General features: G+C 44.9%; 1 protein-coding gene across 1 annotated transcript in view; it reads right to left on the bottom strand.

Annotated features, from left to right (window-relative positions):
* tshz3b (teashirt zinc finger homeobox 3b) overlaps positions 1-12439 on the bottom strand; it is a 37683-nt gene extending 25244 nt beyond the window's left edge. The window contains exon 1 of the mRNA XM_069660449.1: positions 12214-12439. Within this exon, the coding sequence (XP_069516550.1) occupies positions 12214-12439 (226 nt within the window). The remainder of the gene's footprint in view (positions 1-12213) is intronic.
* Between the last annotated feature and the right edge of the window lie 341 nt (positions 12440-12780).

The raw sequence follows: 12780 nt of genomic DNA, 5'->3' as shown, positions 1-12780 counted from the left end.
TTCTTTCTTCATGTGCCACTTTCTTTCTTTCTTCAAGCCCTTTGCAATCCCTGGCTGAGTTACAGAGAGACAGAGTTCATCGAGGAAAAGGGGAAGAGAAGGAGAGAGGAGCGACTGCTGGATTCGAGCAGGCGAGCAGCGGAGGGGGGCTCAACAATATCAATCACAGTCCCGTTTGGCAACAGAGATACTAGTATTTCAAATAAAAAAGCCAAACCTAGACAAATAGCCTTAACATGGGGCTGTAACCTGAGCGCCGCCCAGCACCACCCTGAAACTTCTCATAAAGTGGAGAAACAGAGAGCTAAGGCTTCTGCTTTGTATTTCTTTTCTCTCCTCCTTTTCCTCGTCGACTATCTCTCTCTCCTGCCTCTTTTCTCTCTTTGTCGCTAGCAGGCGAGGTGGCTGACATCTGCAGAGTGCATTTAAAGAGAAAAAAATGTGTCAGAGAAGTGTGATGCACTCTTTTGCACGCATGCACACACACACACACACACACACACAGACATACGCACGCAGGCGGCCCCCCTTGCTCGGTTTCATTAGCTCACTGGCAGGGTGGCACTTCTCAAGCTCATTACTGAGGAAGGATTTATGGCGCGGCAGCCAGTGGCGGAGAAAAGGCATCTGTCAATAATTGCAGGGAGCAGCAACTCCCATCTCCACCAGCTTTGAAATCTCATTAGGTATGCAGTTATCAGGCATAAAGATCAAAAACATTACTCAGCTCCGACAGAAACCGACCAAGAAACATTAATTAGCAACAGGCCCTCGCAGTATAAAATAAAACAGCCTTCCTCCTCACTCCTCACATCTCTCTCTCTCTTCTTTCTCTCTTCTTTAGCACGGTTCATCGTCTCTCTCTCTCTCTGTGTCTCTCTCACCTGCCTTCTTGGTCTTAACACACTTTGAGAACACACAAACAAACACACACACACACACACACACACACATACAAAAAAACCCAAAAGCAACAGAAACACACAAGCAGAGGTGAGTATGCTGGTGGTTTAAGCACACATTTCCTACCACGCCCTTGTAAGAACAGACCGTATCAAACCATGCATTCCCTGGTCGACTCATAAACCCTCAGATCACACACACACACACACGCACACACGCATGCCCGCAGACACACACACCGGACTCACACATAATCGTTGTGTTGTGTTGTAAAAGGTGAAACAGTTTGAAACAAAACAAGAAGGAGGAATAGGAGGTCCAAAGGTATGTTGGACTCTCTTGTGGCAGTGACTGAGTAGTGACCATTCAGCCATGTGTGAATATCTGTGTGTGTGTGTGTGTGTGTGTGTGTGTGTGTGCGTGTGTGTGTGTGAGAGAGGAGAGAAGAGGAAGGCACTGTCAGCCTGAGAAGGATGTCAGCTCGGGCTGGCCCTGATTACCCGGGCCACAGACAGGTCCTCACTGGCTCCCCTGCCTTTCATCACAGCCACCGTCACGCACACACACACACACACACTCTCACACATACACAAGACTGATGGCTGCCAGTCGCGTCTCGCTTCAGCCAAAGCCTGCGTGGGAAAGGGAAACGAGGGGCTCTGATTGTACCAGCACGCACACAAACACACACACACACACACGTTGCAGACATAAAGGCAACCCCCACAGAGGGTAAGAAGAAACCCAGACCTGGAGCCGAGCCCAGATGACACTCAAAAGATGCACACACACACACACACACACACACACTAACACAATCACACACCTTGTCTTGGTCTCATCGTCTTACTAAGCTTGCAGCTCCTTAAACTCCATGATCCTTCTCCTCACACACACACACACACACACACACACACACACACACACACACACACACACACACACACACACACACACACACACACACACACACACACACACACACACACACACATACATTACCCTCCTGACCATGACAGGAAGTATAACAGGCTGTACATGCTATAAAAATAAAGCTAACCATAAACAGAAGCCACTTGTCATGTTGGAAACAGAGCTGACATCTTGGCCGACTATTAAAAAGTTCCTCTTAAAAACAGATTGAAACTCGATGTCGTTCATTATTCAGAGCCAGTTTCTGATGATGAAATGACCAATTTCATTTTAGGACATTTTCCCATTGCCTCCACTCAGACCACATCTTTAAAATAATCCAGCAGGTCTTAAGTCGTGACGGTAAATACACATATATCTGCTTTGTGTCAGCACAGGAAGTGTGTGTGTGCAGCGATCTCCCTCCAGTCACTCCATTTCCTGTTTGAGCTGTTTCTCAGGATGCCCTTTGAATCAGACCTCCCAGCGAGTGGCTGCTGGTCGGATTAGGACCAATAACCTTTGATCTATTACAGGTAAGTGTAAAGTCTATTATGGAGTTGTTTAATAACTGTGAAGAAACATCTACTATGACTCTTATTCTGACACCAAACACAAACGTTATACTCACATTCAAACCGCCATGTCCGATACATTTGCATATTTGTGCAAAACAAGGTCCAACATTTAATTGTACTGTTTGCTTTACAACCGCGACATGTATGTTTCCATTTTATATACTGATATATTGCTTCTATTCTTTTTTTTTCATTCTTTATGTTTATTGTCTATGATTTGACACGTTATTCTTAATCGAACACTCGCCTTTTTAGCAAAGACTGTGAGAGTATTCCTCCCTTCTTGTAGTGCACATATTTAATGAGCAGACAACAAATAAAACCTTACATTTTTTTATTTTACTTGTGCTTTGCATACATCTTATAATTTGCAACTCTAATTGGAATCAGGATACTTAGTTCACAGCTATTGTAAGATATTTTTGTACCATTTAAAGGGAAAATATTGAGAACAACAAAAGATAGTCCAGGAACGAAACAAATAAGATGTATTTTAAAATAATAACTACTTTCTGTTTTTCAAATAACAATAAAAAAATTGTTTCTCATGGTCATTTTTTTTGTATAGCCGCCGTAATTCCTTCGTTTAGCAACCATTCTCAAACATATGTAAAGCTGCATCTGATCATCTTATCAGGATACTATGTGTACAAATGCTTTCTCCAGCATATTCCTGGGTATGTTCTGTATGTCCTTTGCTGCATCCTCTCTTCCACTCTTTGCACCCAGCCTTCGACAGATACACCACATTGCTCTCTCCACACAAAATAATGTTTGGGAAGGAAAAGGAGAACAGGGAGGAGACAGAGAGAGGAGAGAGGGAGAAGAATTGGGGGGGGGGGTGAAAAAAATGAGGAAAGGATGCAGCCTTGTGAGCCAATTTAAGAAATAACTGCTGATGCATCAGCTATTGACTGTTTGAGCGCTCGTGATAACGCTCAAGGCGAAACTGGGAGCAAAATGACAGCATCAACTGCCTGCAATAAAGTGCAGTGCGCCAGACCAAGGGAGCTCTAATTGACAGCTGTCAACCTAATGGGAGCCATGACGGAAGATTCTTGGAGAGGGAGGGAAAGAAACACTGTTTATAAACCATCAGCCACTTATCCTCAAGGAAGGGAAGGGGGGAGGAGGAGACGAGGGAGCTCTACCCCCCTCCCTCCCTCCCTCTTCCTCTGTCTCCCTCTCTCTATGATTGTCGTTTGTCTACCCGCTTGCTTTTTCATTCGCTCCTACTTTCTCTTTTCCCGTGCACATAATCTTTTTTACAATCTCATTACCTTTCTGTCTTTCCCTATGATAGAATATTTAACTATGCAACAGTTCTCTCACTTTATATCGTCTTTCTCTATGCGTCTCTGGGTTCATTGTGGCAGAGCGTGGTGGGGCAGGAGCACTGAGAAAAGCAGAAGAGGGCCATAACTAATCACAATGTCAGTTAGCTGCCTGGGAAAGACTCACTCCACACAAAGTAATGTGGGGAGCAGGACTGAGACTGGCACGCAGAGGCTGAAACTCTGAGTGTTTTCAGCTCTGAATGCACGCAAAAGTTAGAGAACGTGGGGAGTTTGAGTCAGAGAAGGGTAAAACCGGCTAACCACAACTTTAACTGGACGAGTTAGCTAGCTGGTAAAGCTGTAAGTCAGACAACCGTGGTGTAAAACCTTATTTGTTTTTGAGCCCATAAAAAGTAGGGATGTCTTCTTTTTCACATCAATAAGTAATGAGTAGTTTAAGCAGAAAAGATACAGTTTTCTTCCTTATCTTGTTTCAGTTGAATGTTTTTGATTCTTTAAGAGATCAAACTATAAAATACTCCACAAAACGATGTTTTCTGCTGTTTCTACCTCCCTGAACAGACTGATCTCTGGACCCCTCATGGGCTTCTCGACCCGTCAGGTTCAGAAACACTGCTATAGAATAATTTAATGAATATCTTTATAGGGTCAACTCAACACAAAAAAAAATTTCAGATGAACATTTGGTGATTATTTCAAATGTAAAACGACACAATTCTGACTGTGACTCAGACTTTGTTATTGGACCTACTTTTTTTAATCTTGGAAAGTCAGATGTCAAATCTCTATCCTACATCTAATCCCCAGACCGTTTAGACCTTTACAATAATATTAAATATAATTTATATATTAACAGCGACACAAATATGTCAGTCTAATCAAATACGTCAATAAATACCAATAATGTACGAGGAACTATATGTTTTAATTATACTTAATTGTAAAAAAGACTCTTCATTTTTATTCTTCCTCAGTTAAATGAAGTTAAATCAGATTATGATCAGTGCATTTCAAACAGAATTCATGTGTATGAGCCTGAGTCTGGTTTGAAGGCTGAGCGTAACAGGACCACCACCTTTCAGATGAATGGACTGCAGTAAAACTCTGCAGCGCTTTTATTCAAATAAATCCACTTCATTAGAAATTCGAGTGGACGACTTTCACTTCAGGGATGAGTAACCTCTGAATTTCATCTTTCAGTGAAGGACTGGAGTAATTCTTCCAGCATGTCTTACAGATCATTTCCAGGCTAAAGGCTTTGAAATGTTGAAGAGGGAGAAGAATGCAAAAGACCAAAAATGAAAGGTGGTTCGAGGATGAAGAGAACGTCTGGAATAAGATTACACGTTTTATCTGAAATTTAAATTATTGAAAAAATGGAAAAGGTCTCATTTGTCTCAGTAACAGCGCCGGTAACTACAGTAAGTGAGCTGAAGACCGATCGCTAAAGAAATGAATGAGCTAAAAGTACTATAAGCAGGTAATCCGTAAGGTACTTGTTGATAATAATAAACAATTGTGATTCACCATTTCCCACAACAGCTGCGTGAGATGACAGAAAAGGCGGTTTTGATCCGTTAGCTCACATTGGGGCTAAAGCAAAGGGCTATGAGGAAGGTGCTGTTTATGAATCATCAAGCCCCTTTTTAAACAAGGTTAATTAGCTTCATTATATTGACATGTTTCATTAAAGGTGCTGGTGTGTTATGCTATATATTTAAAAGAATATTTTCACCTCTCACATAAAATGCATTGTAAAAAAAACCCAACAAAAACACAAATGGCTGTTTTATATACATGCAGAATCCCAGTTTAAAATGTGTGTGTTTCTGTATTGTGGGTATGTGTGAGTGTTTCCGCTCCCTCTTCTGAATCTGTGTGTGTGTGTGTGTGTGTGTGTGTGTGTGTGTGTGTGTGAGTGTGTGAGTGAGTATATCTAAGTGGGCCACTGCATCTCGACTTAGATCCACCGCGAGTGCAACGTTAACACACATCAAGCATGATTAATCTCTCGCTCTCATCTACAATCAATCACACACACACTCACAGGCGGAGGCAGAGAAATCACAGAAATCAGCTGCTTTTCCTCCTCGGCTGCCATCTATCTCCTGTCGGACAGAACCAGATCTGTCTTCATGTTAATATTTACATAAATCATGCTTAGCCTCTTTGGACACCATGCTGATGATAGGTGTTTCCACTCTGGGAAAGTGTCATTGAGTAGCTAATAATGACCAGTGTCAACGTCATCAATCTGCAGCGGGCTCATAGGGGGAAAGTACACTATAACACACGCAAGCACGCACACACGATGCTATGTTAACACCATGCAGCTGCTACTTACTGCTAAACATCCTCCTTTTTTAAATGCATCGCTCTACAACAATAGATTTACAGATGCACATGTGAGGACGTATAAAATTTGGGACTGTAAAAAAATACAGGTTAAAATAATATACTGGACGTTTGATGCTCAGGCTTCCGCTCCGAAACAATGATCTGTTTGGTCGAGCCTGGCTTTGAAGCCCACAGACAAAAGCCCGCCGCTCGCCTGAGCTTTGTCCTTTCCTGAAGTCAGGAGCGCTGCAAAAATAAATACCCTCGCTGAGTGTACGTGTGTACGTGTGCACGTATACGTGTGTGCATGAATCACCTGGAGCTTTTAAAGACACACACACACACAATGAAAAACAAAGAGGTCTATCTGGTCTAGTCCAAGTAAGATCCTCATATCCTAAATTAGCTTTGTACCCAACTAGCGCCAATGCTAATCACAACATGCCACCACTGTCCAAAGCCTTGCCTATCTTAGGTGGGGTAGAAGGCGAGGGGACGGGGGGACTGGAAGGAGTGGGGAGGGGGGGCAAATGAGGACAGTGTAAGATCAAGTTGATTACATCCAACTATGCTGCAGACCTAATTGGTGAGCGTGACAGTGTGCGGAGCTTGTCATCTCCAATCATTAGGCCTGTCAGAGATCCATCAGATGCTCGGCTAATTAGGAGAACGCTAATGAAGCTGGCAAAACAACTCCTCTTTTTAGACAGCTGAGTGCGCTCCGTCGCTGAGCAGGAAGTGTGTGTGTGTGTGTGTGTGTGTGTGTGTGTGTGTGGAGAGGTTTGTAGGGAAAGAGGGAGGAAGAAGAGTGTGTGGGATCATGGAAAAGATAGAGATGTTGTAGACTTGTGTAGAGTAAAAAAGAAAGAAAGGCTTCGTCCTTATGCGTGTGCAGAACCCTGCAGAAGCAGACTTAAGTAGATCTACACATGTTCTGTTTCAGTAATAACTAATGAAAAACACATGAAAGGTTCTAAATCAGCAGATTCAAATGAACCTTTCCATAAACACTCTGACCTTTAGCCAGATTTATGGGTTTATGTCATTTGAGCAAATCTGATGGTTGGATGAATCACTGAAGCTCCGTATGATCGAGCTGCTGCCTGTAACCACAACAAGACTGCCTACATTTCTGGGTGCAGAATAGACGGACTGAATCAGCGAGATAAAAGAGAGGAAACGGAGAAAGGAAAGGAGGAGATTGCGCAGCGGGACTGGGGGTACTCTGCTCCCCCCAAAGTTCCTAATCAAGGTCTATCATTTGCCATCCTCCCGAAACTCCTGCCATCACTACGGCGCAATCAATTTGTCATCACTCTTTGTGTGCCATGCAGTTCTTCTCAACCTTATAAGTTGCAGCTGCGAACAAGGAAAGGAGGGAGGACTGAGGGAGGGAGGGAGGGAGGGAGGGAGAGGGAGGAAAGAAAAAAATCGGAAGCTGCCAATAGTCTAAAATGAAACTCCTCCTTCGCCTGCCTCGTGTTTGTTCTCGTCCTCATCAGAGAAATAAATGCCTCATTTTCTCTCCCGGCACACTCACTCGCTCATTCCAGCTGAATAAAAAGGCTTTCAGTCATCCCACTATGCATCTATCTATCCATCCATCCATCCATCCACCCATCCATCTATCCGTCCGTCCACCCATTCCTTTGCCCCCTCCCATTGTGTCCATTAGGGCTAAAACATTTTGATCAAGTAAGGCCCTGGGCTGAGAATACATAAGACTCTCTCTCTGTGTGCCAGCCTCTGATTGACCATTAGGGCCATTGATGAATGTGGCTGTCAGAGGGCAGACAATTAAATCAAATATGAAACAAAGTCTCTCTGACGGCTCCTTCTGATGGAGCAAACCAGTCTTCCGCCTCACGATTAGGCTAATAGTTACATTTTTCATAGCACTCCATGTGCGTGTGCGAGAAGTATTGCACGCTGGTTCATATGTACTATAAAGTCATTGCAGCATGCTGCATGTGCATGCACCACTGCACAGACGTAATTATGTGTGTACGCGCATGTGTGTGTGCAGGCTGTCTTTATACTTCCTTGAGAGTAAAAGAAAGTTGCAAACACGGGTGCGCTAATGTCAAATGGCTTACAATAAAATTCTAAAGGTCATGCATGATAACAAAAATAATCATAATTCTCAGATTTACTGCAGGACTAAAGCTAAAATTAGATAAGGATATTTACTGAAATGTAAATGATCTGATTGGAACCTCAAAACTCTCCCTCCACTCCAGTAAAAGCAGTCCTTCTCTGCATCAAGTCTGAGGTGAAGTTGGAGAAAAAGCCGGAAGCCTATCAACAGATGTGTTACAAAAACATACACAGAGATGCAGTGAAATGATGGTGTTAATGGTTTGAAGTTTGTGAGGCCAGACGTGACTTCAGCAGGCCCTTCTGCTACCAGAGTGAGTGAGAGATGGGAGGCAGGGGGGGGTGATTTATTGACACTTATCGGGAATGAACAGATCAAAGGCTCGGCCAGATGACGGGTGATCAATCAGGCATCAAATCAAAGATGGCAATTGTCCATTAAAGCTCTCTTCCAGTATACACTCCCTCCCCGGGCTGTGAAATAATCTTTAGACTACAAGAGAAAAGTCTTTCCCAGAAACTCGAGAGGAAGGAGAGAAAGAAAACCGACCGAAGACTTCTCAACAAAGAGGGAAAAGGAGACATTTTTAGGGATGTTACTATTTTAATGTCTCATGAAGCATACTGAAACAATGAGTTTACTGAAACCAAAAATACAACACAATCTAAATTTCTGTAGATAATATAGCAGCAACATGATGGTGTAACAGTGTCCCTAGCAGGCAGTCAATCACACATTATATCAGTGAAGAGAGTAAAAACAGGACGCTGATCATTGGAGATGTCCGCAGCTAACAGCGTTTACTTCCTGTAATTTATCAGGATGTCTCAGAGTTAATCCGACAACCTCAAACAGAAATCAGCGGGCATCAGAGGCCTCTGTGACAGTCAGCTGACCCTAAGGCTCCCACAAACCTCCACAGTATAGATCCCTAATTCCACAGTCAATATCTACACGCAGAGGAGGAGGCGCTGTGAAGGAGCGAAAAGAGGTACAGAGGGACCTATGAAAGATCAAGGTCTCTGACGCTGAGAGGATAAAATTCAGAAACGAAGGAGGAGAACGAAAAAGGATTTTCACATTGAACACACTGAGACCTGAGCATGTAGTGGGACGCTGCAGCTGACCTGTGACCCTTTTGAGAGGCAATAGGATGATTGTTATAAGTAACCGGTTACACCTGTAAATGCCCAAACCCGCTTCTTATGACATTTGTGAATGTTAAATATGAAAACACAATTATTTGCAGTACCGCTTAAAGTAAGCAATTTTAAATGAAGTTATTTTCTTTATAAATCTTATTGTCCGTTAAACATCAGAAAATGATTAAATAAACATGTCCTTCAAAGTGTTCCAAAGCCTAAGGACAGGATTTTAGTTATTCGTTTTGTCACATGAACAACTCCAAAGAGGTTCAATTTGCAGCGAGATAAAAGAGAGAAAAGCAGAAATAGCTGCATTTGTAACAGTCGCTGGCAACGGCCACCGTTTGACATTTTTGCCTGAAAAGCTACTCAAACAAATAGAGATTCATTTTTTTCAGTTGATGACTAATCGACTAATTAATAATCATTTCAGTTCTACTGACAACAACAAAAAGAACGACCTTTGTTGTGTTTGCGTGATGTACATAAATGAAAGTAAAAGGAAAATGTGGAGTAAAGGATGTTTTCAATTGTAAATTCCCCCATAAGGTGCCACAACAGAGGTGTAGTGGTTGATGTGACAAAGTGGATTATGATAGAAATTATTTCAACAGTTATTATCGTAAATGTCCTCGATGAGAAGACAAAAGTTTTGTTGGGGCTCTAAAGCTGTAAAGTACACACCGTGCTTCATTGTTGCCTTTTCATTCTTAGTTCACAGAACACAACAAAATATGTTGTTGCAATAACACAAATGTTACTATGTGTGAAGGAAAATGTCAATGAAAAGTAAGTGAATGAGGGAGGCAGGGGGGGGGGGGCACAAATAGAGAGAGGGGGAAAGAGAGAAGACGAGAGAGAGGTAAATTTCATGAGAACCAAAGCCTGTGCCTACCTGCGGCGCGCCGAGGCGCTTGCTGCTTCCTCCGCGGCATGTCGGCTGCGGGGGCCCGGCAGGGAGTTCTTCTTTGGCCCCAGTGATCCGAGGTTGCCTGGGGGATCCTCGGAGCTTTGATACACAGTTTCCCCCCCTGGGTGCGCTCTCAGGGCTCCCACATAGATCGGGGTGGGTGGGTGTAAGCAGGGGAGGGTGTGCAGTTTTCGAACACAAAAATGAATCAGAAGAAAAGGAGCCAATAGATGCACAGAGGGTAAAAAATAAAAAATAAATGGGGGAACGAATCCCCGGTCGGCTGCTCTCTCTGCCGGTCGCTGTCTCGTCCGCTCCGGCTTGGATGGACGCGGTGGAAGCAGGAACAGAGGGGGCTCCGCGGAAGAAAAACAGAGAAGGAAGGTTGAAAAGCGCCTTGTGCCTGCGTGGGATCCTCTTTAGTTGGCGTCGGAGGCTGCAACAGGCAAGCTTGGAGGGATAAAACCAAATGATCGCGTCAGTCAAAAGTCCGCAAACAAGGGGACAACACATCAAGAGCTGACACAACTGAAGCCCTGCGCCTCCTCTACGGTTCAACCTCTCCGCCGCTGATAGGCGTCACGTAGCTCCCTGTCTCTCTCCCCCCTCTCTCTCTCTATCTCCCCCCCTCTCTCTCTACCTCTCTTACCCCTCTCACTCTCGTTCTGTCATTCACTGCCTCATTCGAGAGCCGTTTATTCCAAACGAGCGGGCTAATCAGAGGCTCTTGGATACGGTTTGAAATGTGCGTAATGTCAGTCATATTGCGGGATCTAAGGAGAACAGCGGGCGTGCAGACACATGGTAGCCTAACAGAAACACACACACACACACACACACACACACACACACACACATATAGTATCGTTTACAATCAAGCACAGGCTGACAGCGTGATCTGAACGGAAATGCATACTTACTTTACGGGGTGATCCTTCGCCGCGCGATCCATGAGGTTTCGTTTCTCCCCTCCCGCTAATCACGCGCGATTCAAAGCCAAGAGGTGAAGCAGCTGAAACGTGCCTGAAACCATCTCATAAAAATCCATTCGCCCCTTGGCAAGTCCTGTTAGTGCTGAGCAAAAAAAAACCACATGCAGCTTTCTCAGTTTGTTATTCTCGGGACCGACAGCGGAGGAGGAAAGAGGAGGAGGAGGAGGAGGAAGAGGAGAAGGAGGTGACGACCGGGACTGGTCGCCCACACGCTGCCCTGCCTGCCTGGCGCGGCTACGAGATTTTGTCCGAGAGCGCTTTGAAAAATCCGCTGAGGGCAAGTCACACACTCAGTATGTGTGCGTGTGCGCGCGTGCGTGGTCGTGTAACTGCGCGTGAATGTCTGTGTGTGCGTGAATCGATGAGATACGTGCTTGATTGGGTCTCCCTTGTTGTAATAATGTACAGCAGGAGGAGGAGGAGGAGGGACGGGCTCAGGCTGCTCCCATGCATGCAGGCTGGCTGGAGCGCACGGATCAGCCGAGTTCGAGCGCCTTCTGCCAAACACTTTGTTGGCCGCTGATGGTACTTTTCTCCCCTTTACGTGGCCTGATAGGAGCTATTTAAATCAGCCACGCAGCGAATCAGACACTGCGCTCTGCTCTCCTTCCTGCGCCGCAAGTGACCGGAGAGGCGCAAAAACCTCAACGAGCGCTGTCCTTTTTATTGGCTCTGAATGGAATAAAGTTATTTTTTTTCTTTACAGGTAAGTTCAAAATCCTCTTTAGTTGAGATGAAGGTTATTGAGATGTTTCTGGAAAAGCCGAAGTTCCTTTTTTCTCACAGTGTTTCACCTTAAAGTGAGGAATAAAAGTTTTGGGATTCAGCTGAGTTGGTGAAGCGGATAAAAATATTCTCCTGTATTTTTCAGGCAATCCTCAGGTTGGGTCGCGCGACTTCCCTGTGGTTAAAACAAAGGATAAAGAAGCGTGATGGAAGAACGAGAGAGAGCAATAAGGGTGAGTTGCCAAAGGCTGTCTTTCTCTCTCCTCCTGTCTCCCTTTGCGCCAGATGTGGTGCTGCTGCGCCTCGTCTCTCACGCTCGTCAATAAGCAGAGAAGCAGCTTTCTTCTTTGGATCCGCCGAGGGAATCAGATCTCTCAGCCTTCCTTCCCGTGTCGCTCCTCGGGTAAACCGGGGAGTCTGTCCGTTCTTCCTCCGTTCACCGGGGTCGGCGGAAGGATTGATGATTTGTGACTCTCCGCCGATCGAGGATGTTTTCTTCCTAATCTCGCCGCGACTGTGTGCGCCGCTCCACCACTGCATGCCGTTAGATCCGCCCAAGCATCTGTCCGTCTTTCCATTGGCGCATCCATCAGTGTCACACACACACATCCACACACAGCTGCCGTGCGCACATTCCTTGCGATACTACAATACCCCCTCCCACCCCGCAGCGTACACTCAAACACAACAGTCATTCTCACGCGCAAACACACGCATCGCGCGCGCGCGCTCGCGGGCGATGGAGAGCTCTCCTCTCCGTCTGATTGACACAGTCCAGTTTCTGAAACGCCCGTCAGGGAGCGCGCTGCGTTTCTGTTTGGCGTATTCACCCCCCAGTCGGAGCCTGCTTCTAAAAGAGAAAGCATTTCATTCTTTTGCCA

Source organism: Semicossyphus pulcher, unplaced genomic scaffold (genome assembly GCF_022749685.1).
Source record: "Semicossyphus pulcher isolate SPU_LCO1_2020_fin unplaced genomic scaffold, fSemPul1.0.p SCAF_1, whole genome shotgun sequence".
NCBI classification, from domain to species: domain Eukaryota; kingdom Metazoa; phylum Chordata; class Actinopteri; order Labriformes; family Labridae; genus Semicossyphus; species Semicossyphus pulcher.
This window is presented reverse-complemented; position numbering and strand designations above follow the sequence as displayed.